At 38.3% G+C, this 24647-nt stretch overlaps 1 protein-coding gene across 1 annotated transcript in view; it reads left to right on the top strand.

Annotated features, from left to right (window-relative positions):
- The first annotated feature begins 458 nt into the window (after positions 1-458).
- NOX3 (NADPH oxidase 3) overlaps positions 459-24647 on the top strand; it is a 62792-nt gene continuing 38603 nt past the window's right edge. Inside the window, exons 1-6 of the mRNA XM_075267786.1 lie at positions 459-503; positions 5010-5105; positions 7261-7371; positions 7461-7545; positions 13647-13792; positions 18709-18890. Coding sequence (XP_075123887.1) covers positions 459-503; positions 5010-5105; positions 7261-7371; positions 7461-7545; positions 13647-13792; positions 18709-18890 — 665 coding nt within the window. The remainder of the gene's footprint in view (positions 504-5009; positions 5106-7260; positions 7372-7460; positions 7546-13646; positions 13793-18708; positions 18891-24647) is intronic.

Raw genomic sequence — 24647 nt, 5'->3', positions numbered from 1 at the left:
CTTTTAAAGTAGCATGTTTCCTACAGACGGGGTCTTTTTAGATTAACTTTTGAAGTTATTTGAGGAATGATTTAAAGATATTTTAAACATGTTAAACAATTCTTATGACTGTCTTATATGTGCTGCATTAAAGGTGCATGTTACGTCAATATATACACACTAGGATGCCTTTTAATATATGCAAATTAAAGCTAAGTATTCGATAAGGATACCATGATCTCTCAGTAATGAATGAACAACCCAAAGGAATTACACTGGAGATAGACCACCTTTATGTTCATCTTGGTCACATGATCTTGACAGGTCGGTGATGGCCTTTTGGCAGATACATTTTAATTAGAAAATTCCAAGGACAAAAGATTCTGTTCAAAGCAGAAGGATACAGCCAGGACTGAGATTAGGTGCTAAAGGTCTTCACCCTTGTATGGCTGCTTCTGTGCAACATTTACAGGACTGAAATGGGCTATTGGATCCTAAATGAAACAACATCTTTCTTGGTTTTGGTAAGTATGAGCATATTTTTTTCTGAAATAATTTTTTGAGTTTTTCTTTGTAGAAACAGATGGTTAGTTATTTCTTTAATTTATATAGCATTTTTGCATTGAATATATTTGTACACCCATACCACACCTTAATATTCCTCCAATAGTTATTAGTTAACGTTTTAGTTCTTTATGAAAGAAATTGTATTGTTTATAGTGACAAGAAATGTAAATAACTGCTTTGTAAAATTTATTACGCTTCTTTTTTATGTTGGAAAGTGCTGTCAGATTCACTCGCTTCTACAGGCAACAAATCATCCCAACATTAAGTGGCTGCTACTGCATTAAAACCACCAAGCAAACGCTTAATATTTCATAATGTAGATAAAAATGTACTGGTCTTTCCTCTTCTGTCTCTGTGTGCGAGAGTTTATGTCTTGTCACATGAGCAGCTGCAGATTATCATAGGTTTCAAAGTTAGGATTTTAAAGAGATTCAAGTGCACAGTCATGGTAGTGTATATGATTGAATGCTCTGTCAAATCTCATTAAAAGCCTTGCTTTTTTCCCCTCTCGATACTGCTGAGGCTGTTATTCATGGAGCTACACGCAGCACTGATCTACTTAATTCATTTCTGCATAATAAGCATAAATCTTTATTTAATAATGATGAAAAACTTACTTGCTCTTTAGAACTTGTATATTCATTAATTTACTCTGTTCTCATTAGATGGTGATGCCATGAAAAAATACTAGTGAATTCTGTTCTAATTTTAATGTCCAGAAATAAGGGTAGAACGTGTCTATTATTCATTTTTATGTTCATAGAAATTTAGAGCATACTAAGGACTAGTGAAAGGATTGAGATATGTATCATAAGTGCAAGTAATACAGCATTCAACTAGCGAATTAAAGGGAATCTATCAGCGAAAATTCACTATAACCTTAATTACAGTACCCAAATATTACAGTATATTTCTGCTCAGCTTCGGGGCCCATTTTCATGTAAATTGTTTTATTGATATGAAAAAGAGCTCAGAAATCCCGGAGCGCTCACCTCCCCCTCCACTATCTGAGGAGTCCCGTCACCCCCCGAGAGCAAGCAGCTATGTCTCTTGGGGACTGAGCAGATAAGCCTGTGGTCATAGAAACCAAAATGAAGGATATCCAAAATATATAATAATAATAGTGACCCAAATGGCCTCTCACCTGATGTGGTTGTGATCCGTTCACAACCACGTAAAGAAATTTTTTATTTATATATAGATGGAGGGAGCAGCACGTCCAAAGAGCACCGATCAGGGAACAACCGGAAAAGAGAATCATACGAAGAAGGCAATAGACCGCGCTCAAGGTCACAGTAAAATGTATTGGTTAAAAAGGTGCACAACGCTAAAACACCGTGTTTCGGGCCCTCATGCCTTTTTTCAAGTGCATAAACTTAATCCACAGATGGCGTAGCATAGACCAGCTTTCTATGACAGAAAAGCACCGATTTTCATCTGACACTTTCTGTCATAGAAAGCTGGTCTATGCTACGCCATCTGTGGATTAAGTTTATGCACTTGAAAAAGGGCGTGAGGGCCCGAAACGCGGTGTTTTAGCATTGTACACCATTTTAACCAATAAATTCTACTGTGACCTTGAGCGTTGTCTATTGCCTTCTTCATATCATACATCATACATAGAACAACACACCCAATATAAATACTAGTGTTGAGGATTAGAGATGAGTGAGTAGTGAAATATTCAATATTTGTTTCGAGAAGCCCCTCAATATTCGACTATTGGACTGAATATCGAATCCCATTATAGTCTATGGGGAAAAAAAGGCTAGTTTCAGGGGAAACCACTATTCGACTAAGGAGAGTCACCAAGTACACAATGACACCCCAGGAAATTATGCCAACACCTCTGGAATGCAACTGGGACAGCAGGGGAAGCATGTCTGGTTGCATCTAACATGCCCAAGTCCCAGTATTAACCCACTATCATGGCCTATCAAGTAAACACTCCAAACTCAATATGGAAAGTGGAAGAATACTTGGAAACCTTCTTTCCCCTACATTAGTATGGACAGAAAGACAAATTTTAAGCTAAAGAAAGCATACACCCCTTTAAATCACGTTGCCCATGACAACCACAGATGGCATAGGCAATGGGAAATCCAACAGCCCTCACCCTTAACTGTCATTTAAGTTTAAATTAAGTTAGAGGGCCTTAAGCTGAGCCATACAAAAATTTACTTTTCAGGCCCTTGGGGTGAGTTGAGCCTTGTAACAGCAGAGTGTTAGGCCCTTGAAGTGAGTTGAGCCTTGTACCAGCAGAGTTTTAGGCCCTTTGGGTGAATTAAGCCTTTAAACAGCGGAGTTTTAGTTATTGTCCCTTTGAGTGAATTGAGCCTTTAACCAGCAGAGTTTTTGGCCCTTTGGGTGAATTGAGCCTTTAAACAGCAGAGTTATAGTTTTTGGCTCTTGGGATGAATTGAGGATTGAAGGACCATAACATTATGCTCCTATGAGATGAATTGAGCCTTTTAGGAGCATAATATTATGGTCTTGGTATGAATTGAGCCTTGTAGAAGCCTAATATTATGCTCTATGGATGAATAGAGCCTTTTTGGAGCATAATATTAAGCCCTTGAGGTGAGCCTTAATGGGTGATTTTAAAGTTTTTTTTTCAACTGTGATGGTGGAGGAGGTGGAGGAGGAGGAACTGAAGAGCTGGAGCACACACATGGAACTTCATGTTGGGGTGCTTGACACTGGTGGACATGCAAATGATGGGTAAATCAAGTGGCAGTTCATTTTGATCAGCGTCACTGGCTGCGCTGAAGACCCTTTCTGATAGAATGCTGGCGGCAGGGCAGGACAGCACCTACAAGGCATAAAGCGCGAGTTCCAGCTGCAAGTCCAACTTTGACACCCAATAAGTGTAGGGTGCAGAGGGATCGGAGAGGACAGGGCTGTGGTTGGCCAGGTATTCACGCAACATGCACCTATACTTGTCCCTCCTGGTGACACGAGGCCCCTCAGTGGTGATAGTTTGGAGAGGGGGTGCCATTAAGGTGTCCCAGACCTTGGAGAGTGTGCCCCTGCTGGGTGTGGACTGGATGGCAGTTGTTAGCCTCTTGGAGGAACTGTCCTCTCTGCCGCCAATGAGAGTTGATGGAAACATTTCCAACATATTTTGTACAAGTTGCTTGTGGCAATCATGAATACGATTGGCCCTCCACTCTACTGGAATGAAATGGTTACTCTCCAGGAGCAATATTTGTGAACCTGAGATGCAATATCTATCTGGTTTTAACAAACATTCAAAAGTGTCATCAGGCTGCTGTAAGTGGGCTAAAGGTTACTGGCATCAAGAGAGTTAAACATCAAGTCAAGAATGGGGATTAGAGGAGACCAGTGTTGAATAGGGAAGTATTCCGGATCCTAACTGTAGGGATTGGTTGGACTTGATGGACTGATGTCTTTATCCAACCCCATCTACCATGTAACTATTGTATAATTTATTGTATTTGTATTTAGATCCTATGCTTCCTCTACCCTTCTCCCCCTTCCCCAGTAATAAATGATGCATGTGTTATTCTCCGATGTTGCTATACAGTGTTCTTGGCTTTCTGTGTTGGATGCAATGTAATGAACAAGTTAGTTCCATCCTGTGTTTTCTGTAATTATATTAGCATCCTTTAGTAATCCTCAGCACTGATAATTATTTTGCTTGTGTTCATCATGAGTTCAGACCATGAATAAGAGTTGGTGGTGCAACTTAAAACATGTTGATCCCTTTCTGCATTTTTATTTGGATGAGTGGTGGATATTGTTTTACCATTGGACTATACCACTACTGACCCGCTGCTGTGAGTCCCTGTTCTGTGCAAATCATTTGTGGACTGTTACCAGTATATTGTAAGTTGGGGAGCTGGACTTTCCCTTTGTGTCTATTTGAAGGTGTACAATAGTGTTGCTGTATATTGTGTAATCTATTTACTTGTATAGGCAGTGAATCATAGAATCTCTGTAACAGGGAGGTAACCTGACAGGTTATAGAGTCTTACGGAGCCCATAAGGTGTCTCTCGCCGATATGAGGAGACCAGTTGGATAAATGATACAATACAGTTGTGGGGGGTGTTCAGATAGATTTTGCATTAGGGTCCAGGCGATTCATTTTATGCCTCTACTCAGTAGTGATGACCCACAGAGCCTTCAATAGGCTCCTGAGTGTCATAGCACTGGCGTTCCTCCAACGATTGGGACCATTATGTGACAAGCAGAATACACTCATATCACACAAATATTTTCTCAGAAATAAGGGGTTGCCCAGGATTAGAAAAAAAAATCTACTTTACTCTACCAAAATAGCACCACAGTAGGTTGTGTCTAGTATTGTGATTACGCTATACATACATACTCCATACATACCCATTCTATGATTGTACTTCTTCATGCAATATATTAGCACTATGTAAATCAAAGAAAATAACAATAGTGATAATAATCAAATACTATTCTTCTGTTGCAGGTAACATGGCTAGGATTAAATGCATATCTATTCATTGATACTTTCATCTGGTATGATAACTCTGATATGTACTACTATACACGAGTGATACTGGGGGTAAGTATACTATTTAAAGGAATTGTCTTACTGTGACAGACCTGTTCCATCCATGGATTACTTGAACAACCATTTATTTTAATGGCTACTGTGTAATGCTGTGTGTGGTCAGATGTGGGGTTACTGGATGACTACCATTCAAGAACTCAATCTTGGAGTCAACAGAACCATGTGCCACAGCATTTAAAACTCATCCTAACCCCACCTACATAGAATAGCTCATACCCATGTACCTGCCATACATAATTAGGCAACATTTGTGCCATCCACATGGCATTGTTAGCAAGTGCACATAAATCCCATCCCCTTTGCTTGCACTGTAAAACGCCGCGATTTTTCCCGATGCGTCTCCGCTGCGGGCAAATCGCGGCATTTACGTCCTGTGGGGCCCCGGTCTTGTAGTGTTTTCTATACAGACAGGTGCAGTTAAAATGTACCTAGAATGTAAAATATATAAATGACATGGAAACTGTCCTGTCATATATACAGTCCTATGAAAAAGTTTGGGCACCCCTATTAATCTTAATCATTTTTAGTTCTAAATATTTTGGTGTTTGCAACAGCCATTTCAGTTTGATATATCTAATAACTGATGGACACAGTAATATTTCAGGATTGAAATGAGGTTTATTGTACTAACAGAAAATGTGCAATATGCATTAAACCAAAATTTGACCGGTGCAAAAATATGGGCACCTCAACAGAAAAGTGACATTAATATTTAGTACATCCTCCTTTTGCAAAGATAACAGCCTCTAGTCACTTCCTGTAGCTTTTAATCAGTTCCTGGATCCTGGATGAAGGTATTTTGGACCATTTCTTTCTACAAAACAATTCAAGTTCAGTTAAGTTTGATGGTCGCCGAACATGGACAGCCCGCTCTCAAATGATCTGAAAACAAAGATTGTTCAACATAGTTGTTCAGGGTAAGGATACAAAACGTTGTCTCAGAGATTTAACCTGTCAGTTTCCACTGTGAGGAACATAGTAAGGAAATGGAAGACCACATGGACAGTTCTTGTTAAGCCCAGAAGTGGCAGGCCAAGAAAAATATCAGAAAGGCAGAGAAGAAGAATGGTGAGAACAGTCAAGGACAATCCACAGACCACCTCCAAAGAGCTGCAGCATCATCTTGCTGCAGATAATGTCACTGTGCATCGGTCAACTATACAGCGCACTTTGCACAAATAGAAGCTGTATGGGAGAGTGATGAGAAAGAAGCCGTTTCTGCACGTACGCCACAAATAGAGTTGCCTGAGGTATGAAAAAGCACATTTGGACAAGGCAGCTTCATTTTGGAAACAAAAATTGAGTTGTTTGGTTATAAAAAAAAGGCGTTATGCATGGCGTCCAAAAAGAAACAGCATTCCAAGAAAAACACTTGCTACCCACTGTAAAATTTGGTGGAGGTTCCATCATGCTTTGGGGCTGTGTGGCCAATGCCGGCATCGGGAATCTTGTTAAAGTTGAGAGTCGCATGGATTCCACTCAGTATCAGCAGATTCTTGAGAATAATGTTCAAGAATCAGTGACGAAGTTGAAGTTACGCCGGGGATGGATATTTCAGCAAGACAATGATCCAAAACACCGCTCTAAATCCTCAGGCATTCATGCAGAGGAACAATTACAATGTTCTGGAATGGCCATCCCAGTCCCCAGACCTGAATATCATTGAACATCTGTGGGATGATTTGAAGCGGGCTGTCCATGCTTGGCGACCATCTAACTTAACTGAACTTGAATTGTTTGTCCAAAATACCTTTATCCAGGATCCAGGAACTGATTAAAAGCTACAGGAAGCGACTAGAGGCTGTTATCTTTGCAAAAGGAGGATGTACTAAATATTAATGTCACTTTTCTGTTGAGGTGCCCATACTTTTGCACCGGTCAAATTTTGGTTTAATGCATATTGCACATTTTCTGTTAGTACAATAAACCTCATTTCAATCCTGAAATATTACTGTGTCCATCAGTTATTAGATATATCAAACTGAAATGGCTGTTGCAAATACCAAAATATTTAGAACTAAAAATGATTAAGATTAATAGGGGTGCCCAAACTTTTTCATAGGACTGTATATACAATGAAATACACATTTAGTTTGTTTGCATATATTTGTACAATACATCTTTGTTTTTAAATCTTTCTCTACAGTCTACTTTAGCTTGGGCAAGAGCCTCTGCAATGTGCCTGAACTTTAACTGCATGTTGCTTATACTACCAGTCTGTCGCAATTTTGTCTCCCTGCTCAGAGGAACTAGTGCAGTAAGTAGAAAATAGGTATAACAGTCGCTTCTTCTATATAGTACATTGCATACTGTCTGACAGTCAAATCATTTCTTGTTCTTATTTAGTATTGCAGGGGAGATGTGAGAAGGCTGCTTGACAAAACTCTTACATTTCATAGGCTTGTTGGCTATATGATCATACTTCATACAGGTATGTTTTTTCAATTGTGCATAAAAATGTGTCAATTGTATATTTTATAAGTAGAGAGAAATAAAATAATATTAATATAAAATATTATTTAAATGTTATGGTGTGTCACTATAGTAAGCTCATTAGACTGTATTTTGTTGTCTCTAGGTATTTTGTGATGTCATAATTTAATTGCTTTAAATAATATTAAGAACATCCCAGAATAGAACCTTCTATGGCTAAACACTGTTGAATCTGGGTGGATGGTTCAGTGGCAATAGTATGTGTGTAAATATAGTCACTGTGAAGCGGCAATGGTATCCATGCATAGTGATTGAATTTATCATTGAACCTGATCAATGCTGAGACCCTATGTTGCACAGCGTTTTTGGCTGCTGTGGAAACAAATGCATGCTGCATTTTCCAGTACCAGCAAAGTGAAGATTTTGGTCAAGTATCCTATGTACATTGCTACCATATGTTAATTCAAGAGATTCCCTAAATACATTGCTTAGCAATGCTGCTTCTATTTGAAATTATTCATCCCATTGTTTACATATTGTTGTCAAGGGTCCTGGCTTTGTATCCGATTTTAGGTCGAATGGCGTTACTCACTCACTGCTCCCTGGAGCTGTTGTTTATTGCTCAGCACTCCAGGCAAACAGGGCAGCTAATTGCATTTTGCTGATAAAGGATTGGACAGTATTTTACTCTCTCTGCATAAACACAAAGATAACATTACGTTTACTGCAATTCTGTTGCCAGCATGGAGCACATAAGTGTTCTCCACCCTGTATGATATAATATACATTTACTGTGCATATTTTATCTCCATTATTATAGATTTTTAGTAATCATAATAGTCTCTCTAGGTTATGACAATGTCTATCTACAGAGGAACTTCATGGTGTCCTGTCCATTGAACAGTCAAAGCCCGCCCACCAGTATATTGAAGAATACAATAGCAGGCAAATTGTTAGGAAAGGGAGATGGGAAAACCCCTTTAAGCTATGGCCCGATGTAGAGAAATGCAGCAAAAAAAAAAAAAAAAAACATGCAAAAAAAAATGCAGCAGAAACGCATCACATTTTTTCTGTAGCATTTTCATTTTGTTTTTTTCTATGCAAAGCCACAAATTATGGAGCAGTCCTATACCTTTCCATGATTATGGCTCTGTCAATTCATTTGATTGTATGGGTCAGGAAAAACCACAGATGATACTGTGCCGTTTTTACTGACCCAGATACTGCACACGTTCATTTGCTGGAGGACTTACACTTAGAGAAAATATTTAAAATTCTGCAAAATGTTTTATTGTTTCTATTTTCAAAAATTTTTTAATTTCAGTTGTCTAAAAATTTAATTAAATATGGTAATGTTTGTGAAAAACCTCTTTAATATGAGATAATCACCTAACATTAGAAAGAGACAGCATAGGAGTTATACATAAGAGGAAAGATGAGTGAAAAGCTTTATCACAGCTCTGGCATCTTCACACGGCTGCTAGCTGGAGCAGTCATATCCTGATGTGCCCAGAGCCCTCTGAGAAAAACACAATAGAGTGGTAAATATATGTTAAAGCAGGGGTAGGCAAACTTTTTTTTGTATAAATTAAAAAATCAAAGGTGTGGTACTTGGAGTGTCAGGTAATAATTGTAAATCTGATGAGTCCTATACTAAAGTCATATACCATAACACAGAAGTGCTGTCGCAAGATCATTCTGGACCCTATTCTATTTCCCTGAATGCACCTGTACTTTCCCATCAGAAACAATTAAAGTACATGTGCAGCCCTCAATTAGTGGTAAATGTATGCGTCCAGGAGCACAGTGTGGCAGCACTCATAAGGGCGGTGACAGTATCTATCTGGATGCAGCTGTAGCCACTTGTGTTCACACGGTGTGTTTTTGCACAAAAATGTGAACATCTTTATTGGATAACTACCCGTGTTTATGAGGCCCCTCCACATAGTATAAGGATCCACAGTGGCCCCTCAACATCATATAATGTCCCATAGTAGCCCCTACACACAGTATAATGTCCCATAGTGGCTCCTCCACATGGTATAATTTCCCATAGTGGCCTTCTCCACACAGTACAATGACCGATATGGGCCTTCCACATGGTATAATTTTCCATAGTTGGCCATCCACACATAGTGGCATCCACACAGTATAATGACCCACAGCTGCCTTTTCACGTGGTGTAATGTCCCATAGTGGCTCCTCCACATGGTATAATGTCCCATAGTGGCTCCTCAAAGTATAATACTCCATATTAGTCCCTCCACACAGTATAGTGTCCCCAATGAATTTTTCCAAAATTTTGGGAGTTTTTCATTCACGGGCTATTATTACAGCTTATTATACTGTGGTGCCTGAAGACACAATGTCAAAGTAACATCCACATAAACGTAAGAACTCAAGGCTTCTCAGCAGAATATAGCCTAGAGCATCTCACTGCCTTGGCTGAATTGCCTTCTCTTCATCTTTGCATCTTGTTACCATGTCCTAAATATATATAGGTATACCTATGCATAATACTGTAACACCCCCTGCATAGTATAATACATTGTTATGCCCACAATACAGTAAAATGCCCCATTCGTCCTCTTTCACAAATTGTTTTAATTTCAAGGGCTGGCTGGTGTGTATGAATGTATGTATTTATATATTTATTATGCTTACTAATATAGCACCATCATATTCTGCAGCGCTGTACAGACATTGACATATCTATGTTTGTGTTTTGTACATATGAAAGTATGGTTGCAAACGCTCCCTTTACAAGTCCTGCATGCATCCTCGAACATCTTAAGCTGGTTGTGTTTAATTTCTTTGCTTCCATTGTATCTTCCATTGTATCCCTGAAGATAATCTTCACTAGAGGTGCTTGGAATCCTCTTATCATCTTACCTTTCTTTCCAATGAAATAGTATGCATATTCTGCATATCTGGTCACAAGTTAATGGGGTATTCTGATTTTCACCTAAACTCTCTAATATTGGATTAGTGACCAGTTCTAGTACCATAGTGTTTGTGCTATAAATGCCATTATGTCCAGTTATCTGTTATTCCAATAAGGTTATACATAAATATGAGGTACCTATTGAACTTATTATGTAGGGAAGCTTATCTCTTAATGCTAAAATAAAGATCTGCATGAAAATTATCAATTGTGAAACTATATCTTGCAGTAAGGAGCTCAAAAGGAGCCTTATTGTGCCCTGTTAAAAGTAACCACTGCTGTTTTTCAAGCATTGTTTCATATAATCGGCTTCTTCTGAGCTTAAAATATACAAAGCCTACTTTATTAGCATCAGCTATTATCTTGCTGCGTCAATAACAGGTTTTTCTAATAGAGGTGAGCAACCTTGAAAGAAGTGCATTTAGATCTATGTTTACATGCCAACCTTTAATTTCTCATCGGTTCTCACACTACTTCAAATGCAAGCTTTAATTGCTAAAATTGGAAAGGATGTAATTAGAGGCTGTTGGAGCCGGAGCATGTTCAAAGAGGAATACACAACAATGTTATCTGTAATCAAGAGCACAATTGAAAATCCACTCAAGGGATCTGTGCTTATGCTGGCTTTTCGTCTTCACACATGCCTGTGTATAATGAATACAGCTTTGCTGTCAGCTTCCCGTTATTAAAGCATCCTTGCAGACATACGTCAACATTTTTCATTTTCACACTTGCCTGGGTTAATTAATATAAGTTCCCTTCAGATACATCTTTCACATAACGTTGATGTTTGTGGTCCTAAATCTCGTATATGAAAGTCATTAAGAGAAAATGTTCTGTCAGTCAGGCGCCACATAACTATTCTTGAACTTGTTTCATCTTCTGGAGTAGATACCATGAACATTACAATGCACATAATTAAAGAATTACTCATTTAAGAGCCACTATGAAACCAGTTATATATAGAAACAATTTACCTTCATGGTGAATTTTCATTATCATGGAAGAAAGGTTATTTATAAAACCCAAAAAGGGATGTACATTTGAAAATATGAAGAAAATTTATATCAGGGTAATCGTGTAACTTTGGGTAGCCACAAGCTTCTTTGTAACATTGTACAATAGCAACAATATTAGTTCCAAATTGTAAGAACAATTATATGCTTAGTACACTGTCTCCATATTCTCTTTCACAAAAGCGATGGTTGGAGGTAGCAATTATTTATGTGTATAAGGAAATAGGAAGAACAGCTGTCAAGTACTACGAAGATGTAAGGGCACTTTGGAGCAGATTTATGAAGACATTATTAAAGGGGCTCTATCATTGGGAAAAGTTATTTTTAACCAAGCACATGCTTGCATATCCTTTAGAAAGGCTATTCCACACCTACCTTTTGTATGTGAATCCACTCAGTAGTTTTTGAATGAGCCTGTTTTTATTCATATGCTAATTAGCCTCCAGCAAGCACCAGAAGTCTCAGCAAGCGTTCTCTGCTGTGTGTGAGTGCAGGGAGAGAAGTAAGCAGCAGCCAGTGCTGTACACATAACAGAGAGAGGGTGCTCGCTGAGACTTCTGGGTGCACGCTGAAAGCTAATTAGCATGCGAGTAAAAACGGGCTTATTCAAAAACTACTTAGGGGATTGACATACAAAAGGTATATGTGGAGAAGACTTTCTAAAGGCTATGCTACGACTAAGAGACAACAGTCTCGAAATGCGTCAGAACTTCCACCATGTGAACGTGGACTTGGTTTGTTTTTCTTTTCACATTAATGCTCGATTTTGTCCATCTACTTTTGCAGATTTATGAATACATGACAAATTAGAAGAAAGTATATATTTTTTTGTGTACCGTGTGCCTTTTGGAATGCTTTTAAATTTTTTGTTATTTAATTAAAAGCTGTGTTTTAGCGCATTACATCATATGATGCTGGACTATGATCTCTTTTTTCTTGTCTGTGTTGCTGTCCCGACCCGAGGGACTGGTCCGTGCACTTTCATGCCAGAATTGATTTAAGATGGGCTGTGAACTCGCATTGTAATTTTATGCAAGTATATGTTAGTTAAAAATGATTTTTCCAATGATAGAGCCCCTTTAACAGCAGTCTTCATGGCCCCTGTGCTGGTGGAGAGTGCGCCTTATATATGATAAGGTGCATGCCTCTTCATAAATGAAATTCAAACCTCTATTGGACTATGTACCTTGAGGGAAATGTATGCCAGCATGTAACTGATGTACATTTCTCATGTTATTTGCACCAGATTTCTGTGACGGGTAGTTGTAAGGCAGGCAAACAGGACTACACAGAAATGAAAAAAGTCGCAATGTTTTATACAAAAATTTTACACCAGAAAATACAAGGCATAATAAATCTGGGCCATTAAGCTTAGGAGTCTGTAAATTGGTATATGTCGGCCCATGCCTCAGACACTGGTGCAACATTTTTTATACTATTATATAAAAAATAATAACTGATATATGAAGAGTATGGCGATAAGACAGTAGAAAGACCAATTCAGAAATATCCTAATTATTTGGGACAATTGTTCTTTCCATGAGTATTAGCAAAATAGTTCTAGTATCAATTCACAGTGGAGAATTTGCATCTCACATGGTACAAAACATTTTCCATTTATTAACTTAATAACTTAAAATTAATTTTAAGATTTACTTTCATGTGAATAGTCTCAACTTCTAAACTGCATTATTAAATGTTTGTCCGATTACCTGAGTTCATTAAAATGAAGAGTTTCAATTTATTGGAATGAAATATTCATTGAAGCAATTATTAAACTAGCACACAGGATGGGCCTTACTTTTTATCTACATATTAACTTTTGAACAGGATTTTAATTTAAGACTTGCATGTTTGTTTCGTTTAGAATATAATGGAATAGTTGAGTTCTGTGTTCAGGAGAACCTGGCACATCTCTACATTACATCACATCTAGTTTCTCTAATAGAAGAAGGCACCTCCTTTAAGTCGCGCATGCTACTGTCCTACTGCTGTCTTCATAACTAAATTTTCTTTTGCAATTCTGCACAAAAAGATAAGTCATTATTATGTTTGCCATCACTCACTATACAATTACAGATTTTGCCTGGACATTTCATTGTATACCTGTTTATCTTGGCTTTTTTTTTTATTTTGCAGCCGTTCACATAACCGCACATTTTATTAATATAGAACGCTACCACATGAGTCAGTCAGTAGAGGCTGGAGAACTGTGTAACATACTAGCAAATATCGGCAACCGGTCTAATGAAAACTACTTAAATCCAATTAGAAGCTACAATAAAGTAAGTTACTCTTGCCTCATATACTTTAAACAGTTGTCTGTTATAAGCATTGTACATATTAGTTTGTGCACCATATTATAGCGTATAAACAGAAAGACATTTGTGGTATTAGAGGAACACCTCGGAAAAAAATATCTAAAATGTGTTGCCTAGTGCAATGCCTGGAGGCATAATGCATTACAAAGAGATTCAAAGAACACCAAAGAAAATCCCTACGTTGTACACGTCCCTCAGGCCCTGCATTAGGAATAACTCTGTACCAGTTTTGCCTGAAGTGTTCCTTTTAAAGGAGTAGAGTTAAAATAATGCATTTTTGGAATGTTGAAAATATAGTAGTTTCTCATTTCTATGTAATTTTAGTATGAATCTTTTACAATGCAGTTGTGAATCTTTTATGCTGTAATATGTTATGCGAAAAGGTGACAGGAGGATTCCTAATATATGTGTGATCCAGTGCAGGTCTGGAGTAGGCCTCAGCTCCAGGTGTTGGTCCTAGGATTATTAATGGACCTGAAAAGGCAGGGCAGATCCAGGGAGTGAGAGGAGGCGTCTGGGTCTGTCCTGACACTCTGAGTCCAGTGAGATAGTGCTTATTTGTTTGTGTGGCTGTTAATAAGCCACATGAATGAAGTGAATTGCATTTTTCATAGAAAGTCCATAGAGTTTTGCTGACTTTCTGATCCTATTACACCTATATATAGGTATAGGTATAATTGACATTTTTTTCTGCAATGTGTGGATGGGATGAGCCAGAATCCCACCCACTTTGCAGGTTTTTTGCATTTTTGTAATGGGACCTGGCCTTAATCTGGTCTCTGACAATGATTTAATGGATTAAATTTAACAAAAGTCATTTAAACTTTTCATATCTTCCAACTGGTGAATATTTATGCATCTAAAGATATCAAACATGTCATTTAACCATTAACCTCTTCCATAGGCTGGTGGGTATAGTGATTTTAAAATGGTGCTAATTCAAAATGGGGTGGGCAATGGGTCTGTTTTATACAGTACCTGCAATCAGTCAGCTTACTTGTGCATTTGACATTTGAGACATTTGCATCTGATATTTTGAAAGTAGACAACCTGAAGATTACAAATGTCTTAATGGGTCATCAATAGCCACATCCACCTTCATGCAACTTTGTGACAAACACAAATAATTTTTTTTAAAAATGCACTAAAACACATATTTGCACCTAAAACTCATGTTCAATCTCACATTCATATACAGAGTATCTTTAAAATAATAGTTTAAGGTGTAAACAATGTGTATATATACTATATGTACCACAAACATCAACTACAACAAGAGCCCGGATTCCCAGAAACACTAATACAGCAGACATGCAGTATTTTGCTGTTATTCACTAATATGTTAAAAATCTATACTGCACCTAGCAAACTGTGACTGTGATACCAAAATCTAACTTTGTTCAGATTGCACAGCTTACTATATACAGTATAAAACCAAAATTTAATAATTCATATATACAACCATCTTTATGCAAAAAAAAATTGAGATCTGCAGTTGGATCTTAATGCCAAATAGCGTTGTATAAGTTCTATCATGAAGAACTTGGTATCATTTTAAAGATGAGACTCATCTTTAAAATGAACCTTAAACCATCAAGATAGCTGCATTCAATCCTGAGATATCTTGAGATATTAGTAGGGAGGACGTTTTAGCTACGTCCTCCACTACAGAAATGCCACCCTTGGAGGACGTAGAGACGACGTCCTTGGCAAGAAAAAGGTTAAGCCAGATGGACTTGTGATTGGGGCTCAAGTTATTAGCACAAAAACTGGTGTAAAAATTAAATGCTCAACAAACTGAAGTTTAAGTTGATAAACTCAGAAGGCAGATCAAAACCAAGGAGGTGAAACAGAAAAGTGAACATGTCCAAGCCAAAAGTCAGTCTGAGAAGTAACGTTAGAGACAAAAATCAGAAGACAGCAGATTTCCAATAACAAAGCAAAGGTCCTTAGAGCAATCCTGACAGAAAAACTTGCTCTAGTACCACCTTTTGGAAGGTAGTTTCCTGTAGCTCAATGCATGATCTGTGATTGAAGTCAGAATATCTGATCAAAAATGGAGAGCCATCCATAAATAGCTGCTTTCAGTTGCTTTGATAGCTTTATTTACAATCAGTCGTAAATACACATGGAATAATGACCAGTGCAGACACATATTCTAAGTAGTACAGAAGCACAGCGTGAAGGGAGAGCTAATACACTATACATTACACCTTTGCATTACACCAACATTGCCAACATTGGAATAGTCATAGTTATGAAACGTTATTGAAAGACAGACACACAAGGAGATCCCACATCATGGTTCTCCTTAATCTGGGGAAAGACCCTCACATAAGATCAAGTTACCACCACATTATTCACCTGAACATTGATCTCAAATGCTACACTAAACTTCTGGCTAACAGGCTTCAGCTTCTGTTATCAGAACATATCTATCTTGACCAGATGGGGTGCAACTGGAGAATGAAGCACTCATCAAAACACTTTTTATTCAGAGCAGACATATTTCCCTGAGCCTGTAGTTTGACCCCATAAAGTTATTCGATCACATGGTGGGGTCTGTTACCATGACCTTCATCAATGGTACGATAGCATGTTAACCACTTTCCTACTAAGATTACTGTTTCTCCTATAAACCATTCAAATTTGGAGGTTTGCTTCATTTTGGTCAACTTTGAGAAGACACATCTGTCAATTCACATGGGTGGACAGGAAGGCACAACTGAGTTGGGTGGTACTCATGAGACCTGAGAATAAAGTAGACCTGGGTCTACTGGACTGTAAAAAAATATTAATATACATCGGTCCATTCCCACGTGCTGGACTATTTCCGTGGCTCCCATAAACTTTGGATTCTGATTGCCTAAATAACCTCTCTCAAAACCCTCTTCACATTTCTCTGGACACAACATATAACAGATCTCTTCTTATAGACACTATGGTTATTCCTCTATCTCCCTACTTTACCCCAATATGCTGATAAGTTCCATACACAGACAACCCAAGCTTTGCTTCCTAGGTAGTTCATGTTCTTGTGTGCTTGTTCATTATTCCTCTGTTGCACCTAATACACCTAGACAAGAGCCTTCCAAGACAAGAACCATGGATTGACTGAATGCACCCAATCAATCCATGGGTTTCTAGCATTGCTCAGTTGCATAGAAACCCTACTAAATTTGAGTAACTCTGTCATGTACAACCTATTGCTCTTTGTCTTATCAAGAGAGCTTCCAAATTTTTTGTCGAGTATGGGAGCAAAACATTGTTGAGGTATATTGAGGAGTCCCAATGTTTCTGATGTCTTCATTTTGCAAATAAAACCCTCACTAATAATTAGAGATGAGCGAGTACTGTTTGGATCAGCCGATCTGAACAGCACGCACGCATTGAAATGAATGGAAGCACCTGGTACTTCCGCTTTGACGCCGGCCAGCTGCTTAACCCCCCGCGTGCTGGCTACATCCATTCATTTCAATGCGTGCGTGCTGTTCGGATCGGCTGATCCAAACAGTACTCGCTCATCTCTACTAATAATAAGATACAGGAGGTCTTCTTTAAAATGATCTCCCAGTGGTGCATGGTTCCATCCATACTACAGTGTTCATTTCCGAGTAACCCGGATACCTGCTGGAGATAAAGGCTGGAAAAAAAGGGAGAATGACCCATATAGGGTGGGGATGCTGACTGCATCAAGACATTTGATTGGGAGTTTTACAACCCACAGCTGGTGTTCTCCTGCCCAAACACACTTCTGTTCATGATTCCAACTGGATTCCCCAGATACATAAGATCTCGTAGCGTTTATTTTCTACAGACCATGAAGAACATGTCCCAGCACTAGAGAAGCCAATCCCCACCCACTATAGAGAAATGGCTCACTGAATTCTACCTTACATACCCCTAAAATCATGACAAATTTGCCTCTACATGGGCACCTGGATTGCATTTCAACAATTCAATTCTTTCCTTTGGGCCTCTACCTGATATTGACCATATATATATCGATTGCACACACCTATATTTTGATTGTACTCTCCTCTGGGGGTGGGTCACACTTGATGGTAGCCTGCCTGTCTGTGGATGTTTCTCTCTTCCTTTTGGAGGAGATATTCTGGCTTGCCTTTAATCCCAGATCATACCACTAGGTTTCAGGTCATGTATGGTGTATAGATCCTTGTACACCTAAAAAGGCAATCTAATTATGGAGACATAGTACTCCTTCTGACCTAAGTAAATTTGATTTTTACATGATCATAGGACACACATAATATAGGTGACTTGTCAATTTTACTGCATAGTGAATACTTAAAAACAAAATCCCTAAGAAAATGGTGCAGTTGCAGTTTTTTCTAATTCCACTCCATTCAGAACCTTTTCCCAGATTATTTGTACATGATACTAAGTATTAAATGGTACTATTAGGAACTATGGTTTGTCTTGCAAAAAATCAGCCCATTTAAGAATTTGTAAACAAAAAACTAAATAAGTTATTGCTTTTGGAAGGTGGGGAGCAAAAAAATTGAAATATAGAACTTAAACATGGCATTGGTGAGGTTAAAAAGACACTTAAGTGAAGAACTCTCATGTGAGTGCTGCAGCCCTTTCAAATAGCTGATCCTGATTAGTGGGGGTGCTAAAAACTGGACCCCCAGGAATTTACTATTGATAGTCTATGCTGAGGATAGGTCATCAATATTCTACACACAGAAAACGCTTTTGGATGAAATTCTTGCTTGTAATATTGAAAATATAAGGCTGCTACACATTATGTATAATTATGTGGCATATCAGAATTAATTCATTTTGGAGATGAAGCAATTATGGTGGATGTGATCAACATGAATGATGAACATTTCTTTTTCTCTTTTTTTTTCTAGAGTATTTTGAGGGAAGTGTTTGTATCTATAGCTGGTATCACTGGGTTTGTCATCACACTGGCTCTTGTATCAATTGTAACATCCTCCACAGAACTCATAAGAAGGTCATTTTATGAAGTCTTCTGGTATACCCATAACCTATTTATTATTTTCTACATTGGACTTGTTATGCATGGTGCGGGGTAAGCAAAAATACCTACTATATCACCATGTTATGTTTTCTTGTTATTTTGGTGAACCTCAAAGAATTTGTCACATTTCCAAATACATTTATATTGTTACAACCGCCATTCACCTCGCAGTACAGTAATCCTGCATGACGGAGCATTTCATCATCTGAAATTTTATTTTATATAATTGTAATGACTCCAAACACCTTGCATAGCAAGTAACTTTTTTTTTTTTTAGTTATGTCTCCCTCACTCTAACAACCCATCCACATCCTGGTGTTACTGTTACAGAATGCTCATTTCCATGTTTATCTACATTTGCCTTAATTTCTGAGGTCTTTGAAATTTTATTTCAATTTTGAAAAAAGTGTGTTAAGAATTTTCCTAGTAGCACTGCTTTTCATTATTTATTTAGTTTTGGCTATAAATGAAATTGTTGGTTTAACTTATAAATGAGGGCAATAAGCAAACAAAATGACTGACCCTTTCCTGTACTATAATATTCCCTGTACATAAGGCATGCCTCCTGTAGATCGTAATAGAATGTCTGTTACCGTTCTGCAATGGACACAATAAATTGGTAACATACTGTATATTGTTGTGTATTGTATTAGTGATTTCAACTGAATGTCAAATAGTGTAAAAAATAATGCAAAAAGTGGATAAAAAGTTTCATGAAAGTTACGAGTTTCACAATATGTCAACCCCAAATCATATAGTTTCTTTTAAAGAAAAGAGTATTAAATCATTAAAAAACCTGTACATATTGGGTATTTAGAGTTTTGTTGTGATCGGCAGAATAAATTTATAATGTTGTTCCCATACGATGAGCAGCCCAACATTTATAGTGCAAAAATCATTGTTAGAAATATTTCCAGTCCCATCCAGAAAGAGTTAATTATTTGTGCTCTGAAAGAGGAGTTGTAAAAAAAAAAATACAATCACTCCCTTCTTCCATAACCCATAACTTTTTTATATTTCTATTCAGAGGCATATGGGGACTTAATTTTTGCAGGCCAGTTGTACTTTTCAGTGATACCATTCCTTGCCATTCTTTATGATATACTGGGAAGCTGGGATAAAAAATTCAGAGCGAGGTAGAATTAGAGAAAAACTGCATTTGCTCAACTGTCTTATGGGCTTCGTTTTTACGGCATTCACTGCGTAGCCAAAATGACATGTCACCTGTATTCTATGGGCTAGAACAATTATGGTGTTACCAAATTTATATAGTTATTCTACATTTAGGGCCTATTCACACGGAGTAAACGGGCGTGTATTTTAGCAAATGACACGAGTAAAAAATACAAGTGTAAAAATAAGACTCCCATTGACTTCAATGACATTTTACATGTGTATTTTGACGTGTATTTTGATGTGTATTTTGACATGTTTTTTTACACATGTAAAAAAATGTCATTGAAGTCAATGTGAGTATTATTTTTATACGTGTATTATTTCCACGTGTATTTTGCCAAAATACACGAGCGTTTACTCCATGTGAACGGGCCTAAGGGTGCATTTAAATGGAGGAAAATGGCGAGGAATTTGGTGTGGAATTTCAGTGCTGAAAAAAAGCCTCCCATTGACTTCAGTGGGTTCCTTTTACTGCTAGTGGGTTCCTTTTTCTGCTAGCAGAAAAAAGGAACCCATTGAAGTCACTGGGAGGCTTTTTTTTCAGTGCTGAAATTCCACACCAAATTCCTCACCATTTTCCTTTGTGTGAATGGACCCTAAGTTCTTAAAAACTCCAAAACTTTGAGAAAAAATTCCTTTGAGTTGCAATGTTCTGATACCCATAACGTTATATTTCATGTACTGGGATTCATAAGTTTTCTTTTTTTTACAGGGCCAGAACTACTTTTTATTTATACCATTTTGGGGAATGTCTATGTTTATTGGAGATTCGCTGCTTTAGGCTAAGGCCCCACGGGCCGGAACCCCTGCACTAAAGCGCTGAGGGAACAACTGCGGCGTGAATGCATTGTGGTTCTTCCCGCAGCGCTTTGAACAGAGTTTTCCTCCGCGGACTTTCTGTTACAATTATATCTATGGAAAAGCCACCGGCATTTCTGTAGATATAATTGACATGCTGCGATTTTCAAAACCGCAACAGTTTTGGAAATTGCAGCGTGTGCACGCTGAGATTTTTTATGCAAAGTGGGCATGGGATTCGCACAAATCCCATCCACTTTGCAAGTACTGTACAACACTGTGATCTTTCCCGCGGCGTTTCCACTGCGGCCAAATCTTGGCGTTTCTGGCCCATGGGGTCTCAGCCTTATGGCAGCCTCATTAGCTGTATTCCTATGACAGGCAAGGGAGCCTTCATAAGGTTCCAGACTGCCATAAAAACAGGACAGCTTCTGAAATCTTGCCTTATGGGAGCTATCCTGTGAGGATACAGGACAGTGTGGATGTGATACAGCGGAAACCTAGAGGCTATGGTAGCAGCTCTTCTTCAGATTCAGAGTGGCCACCATACTATAATGTTGATGTCGGGAAAGGGCTAAAGCATAACTAAATCTTCTAAGGCTAGTTTCAAATATGCATTTTATGACAGTTTCGGGATTCCGTTCTCTATTCTGCTTGAAAAATGTGGAGAGAAAAGTCCAGATTTTCTAGCGGGTCCTCTGTCCTTCAGTCTGTACTGAAATTCACTTTGTTTCACTGTTTATTGTATTTTATCACATAGAAATGTGAGATCCTCAGATTTCATATGGCATCAAATTCACAGCATTAGGCTCTAGAATTGACTATGGTGTGGGAATATGGGATTAATAGCACTGTCTCTATTGTTGCAGATGACACTAAGCTATGTAGTACAGTGCAGTCTATGGAGAATGTACATAGGTTACAAGCCATCTTGGACAAACTGAGTGTTTGGGCATCCACATTGAAAATGAGGTTCATTGTGGATAAATGTAAGGTTATTCATCTGGGTAAAAATAAATCTGCATATCCTAGGGGTAGTAAAGCTGGGACATTCACTGGTGGAGAAGGACCTGGGTGTATGTGTAGATCATAGATGTCAATCAGCTGCTTCTAAGGCCAGCATGGTATTGTCATGTATTAAAAAGGGTATGAACTTGCAGGATAGGGATGTAATATTATCACTTTATAAGTCATTGTTGCTGCCCTATCTGGAATACACAGTTCAGTTCTGGAGAAAGGAAGTCCTAGAGTTGAAAAATGTTCAATGGAGGGCCACAAAATTGATAAGGGGCATGGAGGACCTCCGTCATGAGGTGAGCTTAAAGGAGTTAAATTTGATAGAACAGACGTTTAAAGAGAGATATGATAAACCTGTATCATTACATAAATGTCCCATACAAGAAATATGGGGAAAAGAAGTTGTAAAATTCCCTCAAAAGACAAGGGGGCACTACCTCCGTCTAGAGAAAAAAGGTTTAATCTCCAGAGGCAACGCAACTTTTTCACTGTAAGGACTGTGAATCTGAGGAATAACCTACCCTGGTAGATGGTCAAGCAGCCTAGATATCTTTTTACAATAAAATAGAAATGATGCTTATGGAAATCTATGTAAAATCTTGGGCACATAACATCTCAATGAATCAATCAAACCTGGTAGGTTATTTTGCTAGCGGAGGCTCTTTCGGGGAGTTAAAGCCCCCACAACAAGATTGAGGGATACATTTGGTTGCCATAGCCATAGCAACTAAATTAAAACATATGGTCCATTACTGGAGACGCTTATGTGTTTTTAGTCTTATTTTGCTCTGCAGTTATACCCAGGACCAGTTGAAATGATCATGGATCAATCATGTTGCTTGATATAAGATATGTAATATACAGCATAATATACAATGCAAAGTACATATGATAGACATTACATCTGAAACACTAACACCCCTGTGGTCTCTGAAGTCACAGCTTACAGAAAAAAAAAACGCATATTTCTATTAAATGTACATAAGATTTTCATTTCTCCAGTTAAAATTTCCAGGGTTTTAGTTATTTAGATTTTGGAGAGTTCCTTTGTCAAAATCCCCATAAAAATCTCCCACACTAAAATGTTATTGTTTTCAAAGGAAGTCAGTAAAGAAAGTTTTTTTCAGTGAGCTCAAAAAACAAAGCAATCCCCTGACCTCTTAGGTTCAAGTTTCTCTCAAACACTCTATACTATGAAAACAAAACCCATTGAAATTTCTGTTTTCTTTCTAGACTTTTTTGCTGCTCCTGATATGTTGACAGATTTCTCTTCAGTGTTGCAGACACATTTGGCAATCGTTGGTTTTAACCACATGAGGACCGCCGTACGTAAATTTACGGCCTCATGTGCTGGTACCTAAAGACCGGACTATTGCCGAAATACGTCCGGCCTTTAGGTACCTTTCTGGCGGGGGGAGGGGTGCGGGGGGGACAGGGGTTAGGTGTTACTAACACCTAACCCCTTCCTCCATAACGTCCAGTCGGAACTGAGTCCGACTGGACGTGTTAACCCTTTCGATCGCGCCGTCAAACATCACGGCGCGATCGAAAGGGATCCGCCGACAAGTTAACCCGATCGGCCGATGTCAGTAGAAGGTAGTCTGGGGTCTGGCCAGTGACCCCAGACTACCGGAGCCCCACATACCTGGTGATCCTGCCAGGCGGTGGAGGAAGTGAGCGATGTGTCTCACTTCCTCTGCAGCTTACAGGACACGAGCAGGCTCATGTCCTGCTCGTGTCCTGTCTGCTACTGTGTAGAATCAGTTGATGCTTTCATCAAAGCATCAACTGATTCAAGTGTCCTAAAGGGACACATGAAAAAGTAAAAAAAAAGTTAAAAAAAAAAAAAAAGTGTATGAAAAAAGTAATAAAGTTCTAAAGTCCAAAAATCCCTTTTTTCTATACAAAATGAATTATATAAAAAAAAAGCACTAAAAATTAAAAAAAGCAATGCATATTTGGTATCGCCGCGTCCGTAACAACCTGTACAATAAAACTGAAATAATATTTAATGTACACGGTGAACGTCGGAAAAAAAAAAACGGAAAAAACTCGCCGGAAATAATGATTTTTTGCCATCTCATCCTACAAAATATGCTATAAAAAGTGATCAAAAAGTCATATTCACCCCACAACAGTGCCAATAAAAAGCACACATTTTCCCGCAAAAAATAAGCCCTCAACCAACACTGTCAACCGAAAAATAAAAATGTTACGTCTCTCAGAAGATGGCGATGCAAAAAACATTGATTTATGTCCCCATATGTGTTTTTGTTCTGCAGACTTAGTATCGCATAAAAAAATAACATAAATGAGGTATCGCCGTAACCGTACCGACCCGCAGAATAAAGGACACATGTTACTTATGCTGTACGCTGCATGGCGAAAAATTTAAAATGTAAAACTCAATGCAGGATTGATTTTTTTTTTTTTTAATCCAGCAAGAAAGAGTTAATAAAATGTAATCAGTAAGTTGTAGGCACCCAAAGATGGTGTCATTACAAAATGCATCTCATCCTGCAAACAACAAGCCCTTATATGGCCATGTCACCAGAAAAATAAAGAAAATATAGCATCTAGCAATGTCAAGGCAAAAACCCCCAAAAATCGCCAAATTATTAGAACACAACTGGCTGCGGCAGATAGGGAATATATAAGCTGTGCGAGCGAATATCAGGGCACACCCCAGATTTACAGCTTATGAGCGAAAAAACACCAGAAGTGACCCCCAAAGTGACCCCCAGAGTGACTCCCCCAATCATAGGAGCTACTGGGACATAGTAGGGAATTTGGTGTCTGCAATGTTCTCCGCACCGC

Source organism: Leptodactylus fuscus, chromosome 3, assembly GCF_031893055.1.
Source record: "Leptodactylus fuscus isolate aLepFus1 chromosome 3, aLepFus1.hap2, whole genome shotgun sequence".
NCBI classification, from domain to species: Eukaryota; Metazoa; Chordata; class Amphibia; order Anura; family Leptodactylidae; genus Leptodactylus; species Leptodactylus fuscus.
This window is presented reverse-complemented; position numbering and strand designations above follow the sequence as displayed.